The sequence below is a fragment of the Lissotriton vulgaris genome, chromosome 1_1, assembly GCF_964263255.1.
Source record: "Lissotriton vulgaris chromosome 1_1, aLisVul1.2, whole genome shotgun sequence".
Lineage (NCBI taxonomy): Eukaryota > Metazoa > Chordata > Amphibia > Caudata > Salamandridae > Lissotriton > Lissotriton vulgaris.
The window spans coordinates 807179619-807201479 of NC_141685.1; the positions used below are offsets into that span (position 1 = coordinate 807179619).

The 21861-nt window shown below is 47.5% G+C and overlaps 1 protein-coding gene across 1 annotated transcript in view; it reads right to left on the reverse strand.

Moving 5' to 3' along the window:
- The window catches only part of LOC147747918 (rab GTPase-activating protein 1-like), a 1062456-nt gene that overhangs the window by 661694 nt on the left and 378901 nt on the right, over positions 1 to 21861 (reverse strand). The window contains exons 8-9 of the mRNA XM_086926396.1: positions 12337 to 12494; positions 1334 to 1444 (exon numbers count right to left, since the gene is read on the reverse strand). Coding sequence (XP_086782522.1) covers positions 1334 to 1444; positions 12337 to 12494 — 269 coding nt within the window. The remainder of the gene's footprint in view (positions 1 to 1333; positions 1445 to 12336; positions 12495 to 21861) is intronic.

The window sequence follows — 21861 nt, forward strand, 5'->3', positions numbered from 1 at the left end:
TGTTGCACACACTGCTCCTTGTTTAACATGCATTAAATTACTGAGCATACTTACAAGGAAAGGAACATGAGTTCTAAAGTTTGCAACACCTTAATTAACCCTTGTAGCCAATCTACTGGGATCTGAAGAAGATATCTGTTGGTCAGTGTGGAGGATGGACAGTTTGGAAGTGGCGAGAAAGAGAGAGAGAGAGAGAGGGAGAGACGGGCAGACACACACATCCGCCCTCCTCTAGAGCAGATCCATGAACACACCTAGCTGTTATATTTGTCTTTCTACTTTTTGGCACGTCTTACTGAGTCTTGTAGCATGTAAGAAAGAGAAAGAGAAAAGAACAGCTGACTGGTTCTTGGCTTGGAGCTCTGTTAAAATACCTAACATGTAGCACAACGTGTACTCTGGCACCACTCAAGTAGTATGTAAGATGACTACAATATTTGCTACTAATTTTAAACTTTTCATATAGTATGCATTTTAGGATGTTCAGGACAGAGAGGTATTTTGCCTTTATGAAGCACTGTTAGGTATGTTTTTGTTCTCTGCCTTTCTAACATTGAATGAACACTTTCATTAGACCTCACCCTTTAATGTTTTATTTTTTATTTTTCATTGCACCCTTTTTAGTCACCTTGTTACCTAATGATGTGTTGGCCCTTTCAACTAAGTGATTTGGGGTGGGAGGGAATCCTGATGCGAAGGAGGGAGGGAAAAGCATGGTCCATGTACACAATGGAGTAATTTCTGGATCGTTTCCCACAGGAGCACTGGGCTGACATCTACTCAGCTTCCAGAAGAACACGTTGCTTGGACCATATTCCCACCCACTACTTTGGAGATAAGATTATTGTATGCAGTCCATCTGTGCTCATGGCTTTCCACCAAGATGGATGGTAATTATTGGGTAATGTGGACGCAGATGCTCCTAAAAACGTATTGTTGGTTTGGTATTGCTTGGGTGGTTAGATCAGCTTTAAATGTAGCATTAATGCACTATATTCTTTTACTGTGGTATCTCCAGAATATGGAACAGGAGCAGGGATAGATGGAGAACAGAAGCAGCTTCCACTACAGAACAAGGTTGTTGATGCTCTGATCTTAGTTACAGGTTGGTCTGGAGAAAAAACTGCAACTGAAATTCAATAAGGATCAATAAAAGTAGGGACAGAAAGCAGGCAGGGGTCAAAGATTACAGTAGTATCCAGAGGAATCCAATATTAACTGAGCCTGTCAGTTCCCATCCGCTGCCCAGATCTATCGTCAGTTTCAATCTGGCATGGCTGGATCATGGCCCGGACTGCTATCAACATGCACAGCAAACGCAGGGCATACTCACCGTTCAATGATGAGCTCTTTGTTGGAGACCTGCTGCACCGTGATCACCACCTTCTTCTCAATGCCTTGCTTCAATTTGAAATAGAACTTATCTCTGTCCTTTGGCACCGGGCTGCAAGGGAAAAATTAGAGAGGCCCCATGAGTGTGGACCAGCAACACAGCCTTCTACACACAGAATCTTTTGGCCCAGAGATGTTTCGGATTTACCCATCTGGCTGGGCAGTTTTACCCCAAAGTAAGGAAAATGTTGCAATGTGAATGCATACAAGTCTTAAAAAGGAACAAAGCAAGCCTGCGCCTGACACCAAAGGGAGTTGCGCCTTCATACTAACAGAGAAAGAAGTGAAAGATCCAGCAGTCTACCAAAGTTTTAAAAAAAACAATCTCTCACGCCATACATTTTCATTGGGGTTTCTAGAAATCTAGGATAAGTATAACAGCTACTATGAAGAGCAACTCTTGTGAAAGCCCTAAGGAGCATCAGCACACCTACACCACCATTAGAGGACAGTTACAAATAAGTTACTTGCCTTCGGTAACACCTTATTTGGTAGAGACTATTTAGCTGCACATTCCTTACCTTAGAATAATCCCAAGGCGTCAGACTGGATCCGCAATTTTTTCGAGCAGTACCTCTGTGTGTCAGTAGGTGGCGTAGTTACATTTTGTGACTTTTCTGTACCAGAAGCTCAGAGCCATGAAGTTTGCTGATGTACCAGTGTGCAGACACTAAAGACCTCATAAGGGTTACCGTAATGGAGAAATACGTGGAGCAGAGAGTATGAATGGGTCGGTAAGAAATATGCGGCTAGATAGAGTGTCTACTATATAAGGCGTTACCGAAGGGAAGCAATTTGTTCATTTGATACAGTCTTCTAGCCGCAGTAATACCTCCCCTGAGATGGGTCTGCAAAAAGATTTAGTCCAAGAACCCTGGAGGACCGAATGGGCAGAGTGCCCATCAAACAGACCTGAATGTGCAGGCAGTAGTGCTTGGTAAACGTGTGCAGAGATGGCCATGTTGCAGCCTAACAGATGTCCAGTACAGAGACACACAGCTAACACAGTGCATGCAGCTTTGGCTTTGGCGAGAGGAGCCTGCCAGCCCTCAGCGGTTGCTTCTTTGCCAGTGTGCAGCAGATTTTAATGAACAAGTTACTTACCTTCGGTAACGATATATCTGTAAGAAACATTAGTTAGTGTTAGATTCCTTACCTTAGAATATCCCCAGGCGTCAGTCTGGATCCGGAAACTTTTGCGTAGCAGTACCCCTGCGCGTCGGTAGGCGTCGTCTGCAGGCGTCCCCTGCGGCTCCGCGTCCGTCGTCGGCGTCGTGCGCCGTGATGACGTCGCTGGAGTATATAGACGCCGCCTCCGCGCGCTGACGTCAGTTCTTTGTACACAGCTTTTCCGCGCCAGGAGACGCAGAGCCATGAGAGAACCAACACTGGTGCCATGTAAAACTAGGGCCCTGAAAGGGATGTCCTTAACCCTAGGTATCAGTTCGCAGAACGGGGAGGATGGGTGGGTTCGGTAAGGAATCTAACACTAACTAATGTTTCTTACAGATATATCGTTACCGAAGGTAAGTAACTTGTTCATCTGAAAGAAACACGTTAGTGTTAGATTCCTTACCTTAGAATACATACCCCAGCAATACCAACCCCGGTGGTGGGTCTGCGAACCAATACAATACTACACCAGAAAGTCCTGGAGGACAGAACGGCCAAAGAAGCCATCCCTCCGGACTTGACTGTCCAGGCAGTAGTGCCTCGCAAAGGTGTGCAGCGAGGCCCACGTAGCCGCTTGGCAAATGTCCTGCTAGGGGACTCCCCGGCCCAGGGCAGTGGTAGCCGCCGTGGCCCGAGTGGAATGGGCCCTCAGCCCAACAGGAGGCTCCTTCCGAGCCAAAGAGTAGCACGCTTTGATGCAGAGAACGACCCATCGAGACATGGTCCGTTTACAGACCGCCCGTCCCTTCTTCGCACCCACGTAGCCAACAAACAGTTGGTCATCCACCCGGAACTGGCGTGTGCGATCCATGTAAAATGAAAGCGCACGTTTTGGGTCCAGACGATGGAGCCGCTCTTCATCCTTTGAAGGATGCGGAGGCGGGAAGAAGGAAGGGAGGGTGATGGACTGCCCGATGTGAAAGGCCGAAACAACCTTGGGCAGGAAAGAAGGTCTAGTCCTCAGAACCACCTTGTCAGGATGAATGGACAGGAAAGGAGGTTGGACAGAAAGAGCCTGGAGCTCACTCACTCTCCTGGCAGAGGTGATGGCAACCAGGAAAGCCGTCTTTAAAGTCAGGAGACGGAGAGGGCAAGAATGAAGGGGCTCAAAGGGAGCACACATCAGAAAGGTTAGAACCAGGTTCAAATCCCACTGGGGCATCACAAACGGAACAGGTGGAAACATGTGAGTGATGCCCTTCAAGAATCGAGTCACAATCGGGGATTTGAACAAAGAAGGCTGATCAGGAAGCCTCAAAAAGGCTGAAAGGGCAGAAAGGTAGCCCTTGATAGTGCCCAGAGCAGAGCCCTGCTGGGCAAGAGAAAGAAGAAACAGAAGAACCTCCGAAAGAGGGGCAGAAAGAGGATCCACAGCCTTTGCTGTGCACCATGCCACAAATCTGTTCCACCGACAGGCGTATACCGACTTAGTGGAGGGACGCCTGGCTGCCAGAATTACATCACAGACTTCAGGAGGCAAGTCAAATGGCCTCAACTGCCGCCGCTCAATCTCCAAGCATGGAGGTGGAGACTGGACAGGTTCGGGTGGAGGACCGTCCCCTGCTGCTGCGACAGAAGGTCCTCCTGAAGGGGCAGGCGGATCGGGGGACCGACTGACATGCTGAGTAGCTCGGGATACCAGTACCTTCGAGCCCAGTCCGGAGCCACAAGGATAACTTGGGCCCGGTCGCGCCTGATCTTCTTCAGCACTCTGGGCAGAAGTGGTATAGGCGGAAAGGCGTATAACAGACCGCAACTCCACTCGCGCCGAAAGGCGTCGCCGTGCGAGTGCCGTCTTGGAAACTCCAACGCGCAGAACTGATGACATTGCGCGTTCTCTTCTGTGGCGAATAGATCTAACCAAGGCTCTCCCCATTGCAGAAAGATGCCTTGCGCCACGTCCGAGTTCAGACGCCATTCGTGATCCACCGAGCACCGACGGCTGAGTTCGTCCGCCCTGGCGTTCAGGGAACCTGCCAGGTGTTGAACCGTCAGAGTCACGCCCTGACGTTCCAGCCATTGCCAGAGGCGCAGAGCCTCCTGGCAAAGGGTCCACGACCCCACCCCGCCCTGTTTGTTGCAGTACCACATGGCGGTGGTGTTGTCGGTGAACACCTGCACTACACTCCCGTTGACAAAGGGGAGGAATGCCTTCAGTGCCAGACGAATCGCCCGCAGCTCCAACAGGTTGATATGGAGCCGGGACTCCGCCGGAGACCAGATGCCTCTGATCTCTGCCTCTCCCAAGTGGCCACCCCAGCCCTGGAGTGACGCGTCCGTCACGACAACGTGCTCCGGTTGGGGAAGGGAGAGGGATCTGCCTCTGACCCAATCGCGGTCCGTAAGCCACCACTGCAGTTGTCTCGAAGTGCCCTCCGAGATCAAGACGTGGTCGGACAAGTTGCCCTGATGCTGGGCCCACTGAAACTTCAGGTCCCACTGCAGAGCCCGCATCCGCCACCGGGCGTGATGCACCAGAAGGATGCAGGAAGCCATCAGTCCCAGCAGCCGCAGCGTCAACCTGACCGAAACCCGGGATAGCGGCTGAAAGATGGGAATCAAAGCCTGAATATCCCGGACCCGCCGTTCCGGAGGATAAACCCGAAACTGCGCCGAGTCCAGAACCGCTCCGATGAAAAGGAGCTTCTGAGAGGGACACAGGTGTGATTTCGGCATATTGATGGAGAACCCCAGGTCGTGCAAGAGGTCTGCCGTCATCTGAAGGTGGTGGACGACTGTCTGGGGCGAGCCCGCCTTCAACAACCAGTCGTCTAGGTAGGGGAAGACTGAAACCCCCAACCTGCGCAGAGGGGCTGCGACCACCGCCATCACCTTTGTGAACACCCGTGGGGCGCTGGTAAGGCCGAAGGGAAGCACGATAAACTGAAAGTGCTCCTGGCCTACCATGAACCGCAGGTAACGCCGGTGGGCCGGCAGGACGGGGATGTGAAAATAGGCATCCTGCAAGTCCAACGCTACCATCCAGTCTTGTGGGTCTAGAGCAGCCAAGACCTGAGCTAACGTCAACATCTTGAACTTCTCCTTCCGGAGGAAGCCGTTGACGTTCCTTAGATCCAAGATAGGACGTAGGCCCCCCTTGTCCTTCTTGGGTACCAGAAAGTAGTGGGAATAGCAACCACGCCCTACTTCTGGCCCAGGAACGCGCTCGATGGCCCCCTTGGCCAAGAGGGCCGTAACTTCCTCCTGCAGAAGTGTCAAGTGGTCCCCCGACACACGGTGGTTCTGCGGTGGCATGGCTGGAGGAGTGGTCTCGAAGGGGAGGGAGTAGCCCCTTCGGACGATTTGCAGCACCCACCTGTCCGAAGTGATCGTGCGCCAGTGAGCGTGGTGACCCTGGAGTCCTTGAAGCGTTCCAGCGCGTTGTCCGCCTTGTCACCGAACAGGTGACAGCCATCGAACGGCATGTCCATCAATGTATTCTGGACATCAGCCGAAAAGTTGGCGGATCTCAGCCAGGCGTGGCGACGAATCGCCACTGTCGTTGACATAGCTCTGCCCAGCGAGTCGGTTGTGTCAAGACCACACCGTATCGAATATTTCGCTGCATCTCGGCCCTCAGCCACAGCCTGACCGAGTTTTGCCCGCACCTCCATGGGGCATTCTGGCAGCAGTTCCGCGACCGTATCCCACACAGAGTGGGTGTAGCGGCCCAAGAGGCAAGCGGTGTTGCAAGACCGCAGGCCCAAACTAATGGACGAGAAGACCTTCTTGCCAAACTGGTCATACCTCTTGGATTCCCGGTCGGGCGGGGCCGACGGGAATGCGGACTGGGAGGTCGAGGCCTGGATCACCAGACTCTCAGGAGTGGGGTGGGTAGACAGGAACTTGGGGTCGTCCGGACAAGGACGGTGGCGCCTGGCCACGTTCCGATCAACAGGCGCACCTGAAGCGGGCCTGGACCACGTGCCCAACAGAACGTCTGATAAGGCTTCATTAAACGGCAGCAGTGGCTCCTGTGGGCATGACTGCGGTTTGAAGACCTCAGTGAGGATGTTAGGCCTCACGGCCGCGACGGGGAGCTCAAGGTGTAAGGCCTTGGCAGCCCTCATCAGCACCACTGAATATGCAGCTCCCTCCACCGATGCCACGGTTGGAGGAGAGATCAAACCAGGGTTAGGAGAGTCGTCCAAACCACTGGCATCCCCCAAGTCACCTGTCCAGTCCGGGTCATACTGGCACTCGCGTGACAGAGGGTCCTCGGACCCCTCCCAACCTTCACCGAACTCTTCATCCTCTCCGTATTCGGAGTCAACGATGTAGACCGGCTCCTCGGGGTTCATGGGCCCCATCGGCGCCGGGACCGGCGTCGAGCGACGCCGGTCCGGCTCCGCGTCCGGCGTCGGGGAAGGTAGGGGAACGGCGCCGCCCGGAGCCGGCGCCGGAACCCCGCCGCCGGCCGGAGCCGGCACCGGAGAACCGGCGCCGCGCAGGGGCGGCGTCGGGGGTAACCCCGATGGTAACGGCGCCGGGGAGGCCGGAAGACCAGCCGGCGCCGATCCCGAAGGCCCTTGCAGCGCCGGGGTCGGAGCCGTCGGCGGCGCCGGAGCACCCGACGGCGCCGAGGCAGGGACACCCGAACCGCCAGGGCCCCCAGACGGTAGCACTGGGCCCGAAGGCGCCGTAGGCCCCGTCGGAGAAGCGAGCGCCCTCATGGCCATGAGGAACGCCTCGATCTCCTCAGGCGTCGCGCCGTGCCCAGGGACCGGAGGGTATGAGGCAGGCCGCGCCGGCGACTCTCGCGGAGCCACGGGGTTGGGGTCACCCGAGTCCCCAGCCGCATCGCGCGAGCGTCGGGGGGAGTCGGGGGTACGATGACGACGCCCCGACTTCTTGTGCTTCTTACCTGATGAGCCTGACGAGTGGTGTCGACTTCCGGAACGCTCGGCGCGGCTCCGCGACCGCTCCCTCGAACGCTCTCTCGACCTCCGGCCGGACCGGGACCGCTCCCGGTCCCGACGTGGGGCCGACACCCGGAGCTCCAGTAGCTTGCGGGACCGCTCCCGCCTAGCCTTGTTGGTGAGGGCCCGGCAGTCGACACAGGAGTCCACGTCGTGGTCGGGGCCCAGACACCGGAGACAGAGGCGGTGATGGTCTGTGACCGACATCGTGCGCTCACAGTCATCACAGTGCTTGAACCCAGGCATCCTATCAGGCACAAAGAGAGAAATAACTATCGAAAAACTTGGTCAAAAGACCGGAGTACTGCTCTTCAGATCTGCGTCCACTGGCGCGGAAAAAAGAAGAACTGACGTCAGCGCGCGGAGGCGGCGTCTATATACTCCAGCGACGTCATCACGGCGCACGACGCCGACGACGGACGCGGAGCCGCAGGGGACGCCTGCAGACGACGCCTACCGACGCGCAGGGGTACTGCTACGCAAAAGTTTCCGGATCCAGACTGACGCCTGGGGATATTCTAAGGTAAGGAATCTAACACTAACGTGTTTCTTTCAGATGCAGATCACTATCCATCGTGAGAAGGTCCGTTTTGCATGGTATTTCCTTTCTTCGGCCTGACAAACCCAATGAAGAGTTGATATCTCCTACTTGTTGGAAGGGTGAGGCTGAGCAAAGAAGGTAGGCAATGTGTTGGCCTGGCCTATGTTAAAAGATAGTACTACTTTTGGCAGAAAAGAGGCACATGTTCTCAGACCAGCTTGTCTTGGAAAAATGATGTTAGGAGAGTGCACAAAAAGTATTTGAAGTTCACTAATCCTCCTGGGTGAAATAATGGACACTAAAAAGGTTGTTTTTATGGTCATCAAACGTAGAGGGCAACTGTGCAAGGGTGAGCAAATCAAGAAAGTCAAAACTAGGTCAGGTCTTATTGGGGATTGATTAGGAGTTTTGGCAGGAACATATGCTGTACTCCTTTTAGAAAACGAGTCAAAACAGGTGACTTGAACATGGAGGGCTGATCCGGCAGTTATAGGAATGCTGATGTGGCTGAAAGGTAGCCTTTAACAGTGCCCAGAGCAAAGCATTGGTGGGCTAGCAAGAGGCAAAAGCTCAGACAATGCTGCAGAAAAAAAATCATCGTTTTTGAAAGCACACCAAACCACAAATTTGTCCCCGCTGCTCCTGTATATTGTCTTGGTTGAGGGATGCTGACTGTCAAAACAACATCACAGCATTCTGGAACTAGGCCAACAACTTTCAACTGTCACTGCTCAATTACTACACATATAGGCGGAGCCCTGTTGCTATGACAGTAGATCCCCTTGAAAGGCAGCCTGATCGGAGGACCAATGCTAATGCTCAGGAGTTGGGGATACCCTACTCTCAGTGCCCAAACCTGAGCCACAATAATGACATGGGCCCTGTTCTTGATCTTCTTGTAAACCCTAGATTGAAAGGAGTACAGGAAGCCTGAGTTTCACTAAAGACTAAATGTTTCTCCGAGTGAGTCGCCATGGAAACTCTAGATTGCAGAAGTGCTGGCAGTGTGCATTCCCGACAGTGGCAAAAAGATCTAGCCAAAGTCCTCTCCAATCTCTGAAGAGGCATTGCACCACCTCCAGATGGAACCGCCATTTGTGATCCGCTAGACATCAATAGCTAAGTATGTCCGCTCTGGCGTTCAGAGATCCCGATACATGTTGAACTATCAGTGAAATGCCCTGGCATTTTATCCATATCCAGAGATGCAGGGCTCATGGCACAGGGTCCATGAACCTAGCCCCTCATGATTGTTACAATACCACATGGCCGTGGTATTGTTTGTGAAAAATGCCAGTCGCAACGCTCTCAGCTCCAACAGGTTTATGCGGAGTTGAGAATCCTCCGGAGATCTAAGTACGCTGATCTCCACCTCTCCCACATAACCTCCTCAGCCCAGGAGTGACACATCTGTCACTACAGTCAGCTCAGTGTAAGGAAGGGAGAGCGGTCTGCCGCCGACCCAATCGTGCTTCTTCAACCAACACTGCAGGTCTTTTGCAGTTCCCTCCAATATCTAGACTAGGTCAGAGAGATTCCCCGGACACTGGTTAGCTCGTATAACAACTACGACCTACTCCTGATGTCGGCAACCTCTCTATTGCTCCTCTGCCCAAGGAGGCTGAACTTCCTGATGGAGCAGTGTGAGGTGGTTCTCTGTCAGCTAGTGTGAGGATGAGGCATGGGTGGTGGAGCTTTAGGAAAGGGATGGAGTAACCCCGTTGAATAATTTGTAGTCTTCACTTGTCCGCTGCTATAGACTGCCGGCAGGGCAGGTGATGACGGATCCTGCTGACAACTGGGTGCTCATGATGGTGGAGGGGCAAACATAAGTAGTTTTGAAGCTGTGCTGCCGGGTGGGGAAAGGGACCTGGCGGACTGGGTAGACCTCTGACTGTGTGTCCCACAAGCATTGCCAAGAATTATTTGGTAGGCCTTGATGACTGGGCGGGATTGAATGCGGTTAGTAGCCAATACCATTGCCACAGAAGGGGCATAAGGCAGAATGGGGGTTGGTGTGGGGCCATGGAGAGGCCCAAAGACCTGCCAATGGCTCGGCTGTCCTTAAAGTGCTCCAGCGCTGAATGTGCCCTGTCGCTGAAGAGGCGGGTGCCATTGAAGGTCATGTCCATAAGGGATGCTGGACATTCCCTGAAGAGCCAGTAGATCTTAGCCCGGCATCTGAATACCTCGCAATCGCTGTGCCTGGTGTCAGTCATATCCAGTCTGCAGTGAATGGTGAACTTTACTGTGTCTCTGCCATCGGCAACAGCCTGTGCCAGTATGACTCGGGCCTCCTCCCAGACTATGGGAAGCACTAGCGCAACTGAATACCAAACCATGTAGGTGTATCGGCTCAAAAGGCATGCATTGTCTACTGACCGCAAGGCTGGCGGAAGAGATTATCCTCTTAACAAAGATGCCAAGCCTTTTTGATTGCCTATTCAATGGTGTGATAAGGAACGTACTAGGGTTGACCTTGAATGTGGAGGCCTGGATAACTAGACTCTACAGGGTGTGGCGCTGGGTGAGAAAAGCTGGGTCCCCAGGAGCAGGTGATGGCCAATTATCCTGTGCACAGGGTCCCCTGTGCAGGGTTTGGCACAGACCCTGGGAAGGACATCAGTGAGGGCTTTGTTTAAAGACAGGATAGGTTCTGAGGGGCGGACAACCGGTCAAAGTACCTCAGTTAAGTTATTCGTCTTGACAGCCACCGAGAGCAGAGTGAGGTCCAGGGCTGCAGCAGCCCTTCTCACCACCATAGCAAATTAAGCCCCTTCCTCCATAGCCACACTAGGAGGAGAGACCAGGCCGGTGTCTGGGGAGGTGTCCAGAAAACTGGCATCCGCCAGTTCCTTGTACACATTGTCTTTGGCCTCCTCAAGTTGGTTGGTGCAACCAAAAGGCTCCTCATGCCCACCCCAATCATACGCCTCACGAGGCTTGTCGAAAAAAGCAGCCACGGCTCCGGCTCGGAAAATCGATTTCTAGCCAGCGCCGAAGTTGGCATTGGGTGACATGGATCCGGATCCGGATCCGTATCAGAGTAGGTTATGAATATGTAGTCAACAGTGCCTGGAACGGTGACAGGGCGGTCTTGCATCCAAAGCTGTTACAGATGCAGGAGGCATGACTGGCACTGAAATGAAATGAAAAGATAATTTATAAAGCGCGATGGCTACCCTGGGGCACTGGGGGTGGATGCACCACCGGAAATACAGTAGGAGCACCTGCGATACCCATGAGGCCCGATGGAGCTCCAGAGGGGTGGGCCCGTCCAAAATCGAGGTGCATGGCTTCATAAATTCACAGAGTAGGGCGGGGTCGCTCTGGCTCCAGAAAACTCAGGGAGGCGCAGAGTGGACACAGAGTCAGGCTCCGTGTGGAAGCTACACCCAGAGTGACGTCGTTCCCGCACCTCATCCAAAGATTTGGACTGGTGCGGTGAAGTTGAATAGCTCTTTGATTTCTTTGACGTCTTGAAGGACTTACTAATGACTTCAACCATGATGACAAGCACCTGCAACAGCAAACAGGACTTTACTTGCAACCAGTACCTGGAGTGTCATAGAGGCGACTGGAGTCTGGCAACTAGGAATGCTCCTTCAGCACCTTGGGGCTCATGGAGCAGCAGTCCTCACAAGTCTTGGAGTTGTGGTCTTTCTCCAAGAACCAAAGTTAAACCAGATGGGAGTCTGTCACAGACATTTGTCTGTGACAAGAACCACAGGGCTTAAACGTTTTTTGGGGGACATCCTATACACATTGGGAGACATAGTTTTGAGGGAAAAAAGGCTTGACAAAATGTTGAAAAAAGTCAATCAAAATCTGACTGAGGTATCTGTCCCCAGATCTGTGCTGACAAGCACAGAAAGAAAAGAACTTATGTCAGCGCGCTGGGGTGGCACCTATATAGGCGAGGGACATCCGGCACATAACGCCAATGCAGAGCTCAACAATGCCACCTACCGGTATGCAGAGGTAATGCTTGAAATGTTTCTGTCAGAAATAATTACGAAAGAGCGCAGCAACCATGAAGCGTAATAACGCTTATATGGGTCTGAGCTCAGCTCCTAAATGGAGCAATTTCTGGCAAATGCTACACAACCTCTACTAAGCATTATTCAATATAAAGTAAACACAATCGCTTTGGACACAAAGTCTCCATTAAGTTGCACACACACCTGAGAGCACGTCAGCCCAGCCATTGGCCAGGGTAACTTAGCAGGCACGGAGCACTACAAATGGCTTAACAAGTCAATGCAATGTCAAGATCAAGCACAGAAAAATGTGCACCAAACCATTACCCACCTAAAGTTCCCTTTGCTGTCATCTTCCTTGACCTCCAAAGACACGGTGAAAGTGAACACATCACTGTCCGGTGTTGGAAGGGTGGAGTCCTTGACGTCAGTGACTTGCTTGGACGAACGTTTGAATGCTGTAGCAAAGCTGTACAAGATCCTACTGACCTGGAAGGGGAATGAAAGTACTGATTAGGGAAGCTTGGATTTATGGATCTAGAACCTACAGTAAAACATAGGAGAAACTGCCTGACTGGCTGTGGATGTCTTTTTTATTTGAGTTTTCAACTGTCTTGATGTGAAGGATACAGCTGTCAACTTTGGGGAGCCATGTTCGAATACTAGTTTCAGCTCCACACTCCTCGACTTGGGGCAAATCTGGGTAAACCCCTGTGCGGAACAAGGACAAAAGTATGTAACATAGCCTAGTCTTGGTGTTATGCGCTTTAATGCCCTTGGGCCAGGTTCACACTAAAAATACCTACCATAAAAAAAATCAACAACGTGTAAAGACAGTTAAGCGGGTGGACTGGATGTAGCAACTCTACATGTGGAAAAGCAGAAAGGGTTCAGGGGATCAGTGGCAGCGGCCACAAAAGTGTGGGACACTCCAAGGGTGATTTTGAATTTTGGGAGGAAGCGGGAGCAGGTAACTCTGCAGATGACAGCAGCACGGACAGCCTCTCTTCTTGGGGGTCATGCAGACTACATATTTGGGGCAGGGCACTGATGCCAACCTTTAACAGACATCCAGTGAGATATGCTTTATCAAAAAATAAATAAAAGGGAGGCACACTAGACCAAAAGAGTCCTAACCTGGAGCCTCGGCTTTCACTGCACTAATTGCCTGATTTACAGCTTGATGGTCAGTTACTCCATCACAACGTGATGGATATGCCGTCCGCAATACGAGGGGGGGGACAAGATTGGCCGCATTTTGGCCTATGAAGTGGCTGACTCCAGAGCAGGCTCCTTAATTTCTAACATCCGGGGGTCAGACAACAACATATATAACAAACCACAGGAAGTGCTAGAGCAATTTGCTGGTTTTTATAAAACCCTATATACCCCAGAGAATCAGCCAGATCCTGACCTTATACGGGATTATATCGAGGAATATGCACCGTGCACAGCTGATAGTTTAGATCTGAGCTCTCCGTCTGATGATTTAACTATGATAGAGCTACATCAGGCTATTAACTTCTTGCCTGCGGGTAAAGCAGCAGGGGAAGATACCATTCCGCTGGAGCTATATAAGGCCTGCTTACCCGAATTAGACCTGTTACTTTTAGAAGTTATGCAGTCAGTAGGGACGAATGGAAAAGCACCTAAATAATGGAATAGGGCGAAAATAATATTTTTTCTAAAAAAAGATAAACCAAAGGAAGAGAGAGGGTCATACCGACCAATTTTACTGATAAACACAGACGCAAAAATATGTGCCAAAATTCTTGCAACTAGACTGGTACCTATTATGCCTCAACTTGTTAATACACAGCAACACGGTTTTATCTCTGGGAGAGACACTACCTCACATGTAAACACGGCTATTACGGCCTTTGATGTTGCAGAGATAGAATCCACCCCACTAGGCATGATTTTGTTAGATGCAGAAAAAGCATTTGATCGAGTGGGGTGGAACTATCTCTGGAGCACGCTGTCCAAAATAGGGTTTAGTGGAAAGTTTTTGAGGAGCATACAGGCTCTATACGATAATCCCATCGCCTGCACCAGCTATAATGGTTTAACCTCCTTGGATTTTCCAATTTTGCGTGACACGCGCCAGGGCTGCCCTCTCTCACCCCTTTTATTTGCTCTTTCTTTGGAACCTTTTTTAATGGCTCTTAATTCCCAAAATTTGATCGTGCCCTTTAACTCTGGCTCTCAAGAGCTTAAATTGACCGCATATGCGGATGACATTGCCGTTTATACACATAATATAAATGAGGCCCTAAAAGGAATTATACTAGAGGCTATTAAATTTGGGAAAGTGTCTGGTTACAGGCTTAATATACAGAAGACGCAAGTTGTTGCCAATTATTCCCCTTCTACGGCCATTCCGGAGATCTGCAAGGTAGCTACCTATCTTGGTGTCAAAATTACGGCTGAAATACAAGAAATAAACCGCATTAACTATAATGAGCTAATCAAATCTACTGCTCTACTCTTAAAGAAATGGCATAGGCTACCTCTGAATATTATCGGCAGAATTAATCTCATTAAGATGAAGGTATTACCTAAGTTCCTATATTTATTCCGATCTATCCCACTGGCACTGAACAACCGTTTTTTTCAACAATTGGATGGTGTTTTAAATAGCTTTATTTGGGGCTACAAAAAAGCAAGAAGTTCGTTGAAATCTTTGAAAAATATTACGAGCGAGGGAGGGCTTAACTTCCCAGATTTTAAGTTGTATTTTTGGTCTTCGTTTTTTTTACGATTACGCTCTTTACTTCATAAGGAAGGAACCATATTTTTTCATCACCTCATGTTGAAGCAAGAATCAAACATGTTTCTGTTTAGAGCAAACGATCCCAATTACTTCAAGAGGGTAAGGTTTAAGACGGCTAGGGACATAATAAAGATATGGAAGAATGTACTGACATATTGCAGGACTTCATTTTTTCACCCAAAGCTACCACTATGGGGCAACCCAGGTCTCCCAAGAGTATTCTCTGACAATATTAATAACATATGGGCTGAGAAGGGAGTCAATACTTTGGCCGATTTATATGGCCCACAGGGATTTGTTGACTTTAATTTGCTTAAACTTGCATATGATTTACCGGAAACTGCTAGATATAAATATCTACAGATCCATGATTTTCTAATTAATAAAAAAAGATTCGACATATCATAGATTGTGACATTTGGACATGTTTATATTCTAAAAAAACGAAATCAGTTATTAGTGGGGCCTATAAACTATTATCAAAATATAAAACAAACGACCTGCCTAAATTAACGGAGAAATGGGGGGCCCAATGGGGGGCTTCAATGTTACTCTGAAACAAATAGAGAACTCTTTCTCTAATATCAACAAGCTAGTAAGATCTTCCAGTCTTAGGCTACAGCAGTTTAGAACAACCTGTATGCTCTATTATACTCCTGAAAGAATTTCTAGGTGGTCCCCTAATCCTGAGTTTGCAGATCGCACAAAATGTCCTAAATGCTCTGTAGTAGCTGTTAATTTAGTTCATGTGTTATTTTCCTGTCCCAAGCTTAAGACCTTCTGGGACGAGGTACAAGATATTTGTAGAATTAAGAAGATTGTGCTGCCCATTTTTACTGCCCCCTTAATTTTGCCAGATTGCCATTCTACCCCAATCTCACATTCTTCCTTGGCAACCATACTTATTTCCTGTGCTAAATTAACCGTTGCAAGAGCCCGGATTGCCACAGATCCACCTACCGTTTGGGATTGGTGGGCTTTAGTAATGGAAATACACGCCATGGAACTTGCTCTAGCAAACCTAAGGGGAGGTCGTTCATTGACTAAATTCGAAAGAAACTGGGGAACTTGCTTTTTAACATGATATGATTTTGTCAAACTCTATTTTCTCTGACTCACCATGAAATTTATATATTTTTTTTCTTTTCCCGATGTTCCATAAACCTGGATGTATACGATCTTTTGCTGTCTTTGATGATACTCTTTGCGCTTTCCTTATTTATTTATCTGCTGTTTAATTTAATTATTTTTCTCATGTTTTTAATGTCCTGGATATATGTATTATTCTCCTGTCAGCTTCTTTACAATAAAAACTTAAAAAAAAAAAAAAAAGGATATGCCGTCCGCCATATATCCTAAAGTCCTTGTAATAAGGCGGATATCCTAACAGCCATATATCACAAGGTCCTTGTAATAAGGAAGATGGGATATCCGTCACATTGAGACAGAGTAGACCATCAACCAAGCTCTAAATTCGGCCCAACATTTTCATATTATTTCTTTTTCAATTCCCTAATCTCATCACATTTGACCTGTGTACTTTCATGAGCTCGGATGAGACAAAGATTGGCAAAGGAATTCATGAAACAAAGTTGAGTGGTAACATATGCTGCATTCTGAAATAGTACAAAGTAGACCAATACACCCTGTAAATGTGAATTCTGTATAAAATGTGGAGAACTGGAAAAATAAACAGTTAAATAAAAGACTGATTTGTAATGGTGCAGAAGCTCTAAACATGATGGAATGGCATTAGTGGATAGAAATTACCAGTGGTCCATTCAAGCACCGCGGCTATACTTTTTGTGGATGTACGCAGAGCATTGCCTGGCTGAGGATGTGCAAAGCCTACCTTAGGAGCAGAGGGCATGGTCATGGTGTACAGGGAGTGTTTAAGACATAGTTTATAGTATGTAATAGGTAGTGAAACTGTTATACACACCCAAATGTGATCGGGGATAGTGCAGAGAGAGGTTACTGTCTAGCTAAGGATGCACAAAACCTGGATGAGAATGCAGGCGTAGCAGCAGGCATATGGAGCCTGGTGGAGTACGTCTGAGGGTATAGGGAGGATGAGCGAGGACCTGCCAAGTGGATACTTCGGATGCAGCGCAAAAATGAGCAACAGACTCAAGAGTTATTTTTTAGGAACAATGGTGTGAGCTACTTAATGCTGATTGTGGATCTTTAAAATTTAGATGTAAATAGCCTAGGGATTTACAAGTAAAATTATCTTAAGTTCTAAAACTGCAGCAATATCATCTTCATTGATAATGAGATTAAGTTATGGTAGTAGACATTTTACAGGATATCTATTTTTCCAAATGTATTTCCAATACGTCTGTGGTTGTAAACAATACAAATGAGTAAGCTCATTCAACCTTCTGTGAATGTATACTTTTATGCAGTGTTTGCTAAAGTACAACATTTTATGGCCACATGTTCACTTTTTACCCTTAAAATTATTTTCCTGATGTTGTTGCGGTCTTGAACAGCTGGGAGGACACTGTCATTTAGATGTTGGCACACTTTACATAGTTACAAAGGGAGTAATTACATGAGTATACACATTGTGTTTGATAGAAAGTCAGATCAAGAATTTCATGTTAGAGTTTGTTGGGAATCCAGCACACTTACTGACTCCTTTGTGAAATTTTCTAGAAGACCTGAAAAATTAAGGGTTTTAGGATGGCTGTTCTTCACTGGGAAATGTAAAGGAGACCTGTCACAATTTAGTTCAAGAACCATAACTTCTTTGGATTTGACAGAGATCTTGCAAACAAACTCCTTGACCATGTAACAAATTCATTTGTAATTGACTTTCCTCACATTTCTCCATGCACCAGGCAAAATATAATTTGCATTCTATTCAACTTGCTGTCTTAAGCAATACTAAAAATGTCTTGGTCAACCGGTCCAATTACTTTGTCAAGATGCTGTTTATGTGAACACGTGGATGAGTTCGGCATTCATCTAATAAAACCTTGTCCAGCATTATCAATTGAATGTAGATTTTGGATTTGTATAAGTCTAATTCTCAATAAACAAATTTGTTCTGAGACAGCTGTGCTGTGTCTAAGTTGGGAAGGTAGCCAGATGATGTGGAAATCAATGAAAATGTTTAATGCAGCACCTTCACAAACATAGGGGGAAACATGGCTCATTAAGTGAACTGTGTTGTGGGTTTTAGATTTTGTAAATCAGGTACCAGCAATATGTATAGTTATGTATAGTTTTAGCCAGTGCAGAATGATTACTTTACTCCTTATGTTTGAATGTACTATTTTATATTATTCTGTATATGATGGGATATTGCTTTAAAATGTACTTGATTAATATGTGGAGACCGCACTCGCCTCTTTTGCCGGTCCCTGGCCCTGCAAGACCCAGCACTTTACCCCGACCCTGCCTGGAGAAGGGGAGGGGCTGAGGACGCCTGAAAAGGCCAACGCCGGTCCCGCGGCGCAGGACGCGCGCGGGCATGCACAGGCTCGGCCCGGGCAAAGACCGGGCCGTGACGGGCCGTTCTTAGCCCGTCATAGACCGGAAGAGGCCGGGCTGGGCCAGGCTTCTTGGATTTAGAAAGGGATAGAGGAGAGTCCGGAAAAAGAAAAAGATCCCTGCCACTCCTAGAGCAAGGAGGAAGGCTATACACAAAGGTATGGGATAGGAAAACAAAAAACACCCATGCCTACTGCTAAAGCTAAAGCAAGACCATTAACTTCATCAATCACTAACTTTCTAACAACACCAATGGGGGCAATAACAAGTGAGATAGAGTCGGTGGAGGAGAGATTGGGGGAAACACAAAGAGCCCTCCAAAATAGTAATTTTGCCGTGATTGTCCACGAGCATGAAGACAACACGGAGGACACGGTTCCAGCTAGCTTTAATGTAAGCAGAGATAAAGTTAGCTTGGTCATCACTCAGGAAGGGAAAACTACTGATACTCTTGCCCCTCCACCGTGCAAAAAACCCAAGACCTGCGGAAAAACCAAAAAAAGAGACATTGCCTATGGCGACAGGCAAGAAAACCATGCCCCCCCCCACGACAGCTAACTACAAAGGCCTAAGCACCGGCTGTGGCAGAGGACAGGGTGAACACTGAGCCTCTTGGAGAAAGTGTATTAACTACACACCTAATAAATTCAGTGGAAGCTATAATTAGGTCAGTAATTGACCCTCCGGTAGGGGTCTTAAATAGTATTGATGTTTCTTTAAAAATTTTAATTGGGTCTAGTATTTCAAAGGCAACCTCCACCCTAGGGGACTTAACTAATCCAACTAATCCCTCTTTCAACATAAATTTGGTCACAAACCGGGCTCCTTCATTCTTTTTATCCCCCTTGATAGAGATCCCTGCAGGTGGTGACACCAATAATATCGCAACCCCCAAATTCACAGCCAATTCAAGCAGATAAAGCACGCCCAGGTCCTCCCAAAGCCAATGCGGAAAATGGAGAGTTTAGTCATAATGGCAGGAATTTTAATTCATTTTTAGTTGATACGAGGAAAAGCCATATGAGAACACTCCATCTACCTCCAGAAGCGACTACTTATGTTATTGTTTTTAAAAATGTGCCCCCCTTGCCTCACGGTAAAGAAGAAGATTGGAAACAACTTAAAAACAAAACAGTGCATTGGTTGGTAAAAACCTTGGATTGGTCCGGTTGTGATATATTACAAGATAACATCAATAATGTTGAACATGTGTCCTGGTTAGGTTCACACACAAAAACGGAAGCAGGTGATTGTATTGTGGTGAACTTTAGGGATCAGAACTTGGTACATTGTCTTATGGATAGGCGTGTTTGGAGCAAAAGTGCGGGTGGCTCTATTGAAGCCGTACCATTAGGATACTTTTACAAGCCACTGTTTAACACTGCCACTGGCCGTGTGCCCTCACAGATTAATAGGCCTCCCCTGTTTTCTATTCCAACATTAATTATTTTTCACCCTTAGACCAGGTGGAATGACTGAATCATCAGCCCCGGATGAAGACTGGAGTTGATTTTTCATCTCTAATGCACGCACCCGCATTAATAGATGGAGCTGGTTATCATGCGTCAATAGTAACTCCAAGGCCTCATCCAATATTAGTACCCATGAGAATGCCATAGAGTTATTGCCAGTGCGTTCAGACATATTACTGGCGGAAGTGCAGGATCACAGCACGTCACTAGAAAAGTTGATGGAAGTGATTGATGTCCCAGTTAATCCCGCTATTTGTTGTCTAGAGAATGACCACCATCGCCAGACAAGTGTTATCGTAAATGGCAGTTTATACTGGAATACAGCAGAACTGCAAAGCAAACTAGAAATCAAAGAATGGTTAGATTTTGTTATGAAATATAATATAGTCTGCTTAAAGGAAACCTGGTGTTATGATGTAGCCCATATAAATGTTTTTTATTCCATACACACACCAGCCAGAGCTCCCATAGGTGGACATAATAAAGGACAACTATTAACTTTAATCTCAATTACACTAAATGGCAGTATAAGGGAAACAAAGTTGGAGCCTCCACATTTTCAGATTGTTAACATTCTGTTTAAAAAACACCTGATGTTTGTGGTCGTTAATTTTTATCATAATAATTTTAAAAATACAGACATTACTATTGCACAGGAACTGGAAACTGCATTAACAAAGCATATAGAGGAAATAAAAACTGATTTTGTAGTACTATGGGGGTGATTTTAATTGTAAATTATGTTCTCTGTCCAAATTTGGGGCCTGTCACCGTTTGCCCAGGGAAATGGGGGGGCTATCACTTCAAACACAGTCCATGCGGAAAGATTTTCCTATGTTGGTGAAATTGTCCCTATTTTTACCATTAGATTTCATAGATTTGACTAAAAATGATCTGGTAACATACGTTGGTAAAGGCCAAGGCACTCTGATTGATTTTATTATTTTGTCTGATCACTTTAATTCACAAATAGTTACTATTAAGATACCTAAATTATATTTAGTGATCACTATCCATTAATATTGAATCTGACGGTCCCTACCAATGAGCCAACTATGTCAGAAAGAGTATCACCTCTGTCCTATACTAAAAATAAGGGGTTAATAAGGAAATGGTACACTATTAACCAATGACCTCGTCCTAGAGGAGATAATAAAGCGCAACCATGAGCAAGTTCTGGAGTGTCAGGAAGTAAAATTAAATATCTCAGCCATGATTAAATCGTACAAGGCAATAAATGAGACAATTAGGGAACTTTTAACCAAGCGTCAGCGTGATGGGAAACAAAAAAACAAAAGGTGGTTCAATAGAGAATGTTCCCGCATGCATAATAAATTAATTAAAATGTTAAACATCACACCACGTGACAGGGAGGCAGTTAGGCAGGCTCGCATAGATTATAGGTGTGCTCTGGAACACCGTAAGATGGAGATCAGGAAAGATGCCTGGGGTAAACTACATAAGGCGTCACAGAGCAAAGACTCCAGACTCTTCTGGCAGACAGTAAATGAGGAATATTTCCGTGACACACAAAATATTATTATTGATGTAACTATTTTGCCGGAAACGTGGGTGACACATTTCACTGACCTTTATGGTAACAGTATTGAATCATCTAGTGGCTTTGATACTCAATATGAGGTATCTCCCTTGAAACCTCCGACCATAGGCAAGGTAGATAGGGCGCTTTGCCAGACTGCAAAGAATAAGGCTCCCGGGCCCGATGGGGTACCTGCGCATTTATTTTTAGCAGATATAACCTTGTGGCTACCAGTGTTAACAAATATATTAGGCTTCTATGCGGCCTTGGGTCCACCAGATTCCTGGAGATCGGTAATAATAATGCCCATATATAAAAAGGGAGACAGGTCAGACCCTAAATCCTATCGACCAATCTCCCTAATTGATTGTTCTTGCAAAATAATGGGTCAAATAATATTGGAGAGATTGGAGGTCTGGATGGCAGAAAATGGGAAATTTTCTAATATTCAGTATGGATTTAGAAAGGGTCTGGGCACCATTGAACAGTGCCTCCATCTGCACCTGGTCATCAGCAAATACACCATGGCAAAGCCAGGGACCATCTACCTTGGGTTTATGGACCTGACCT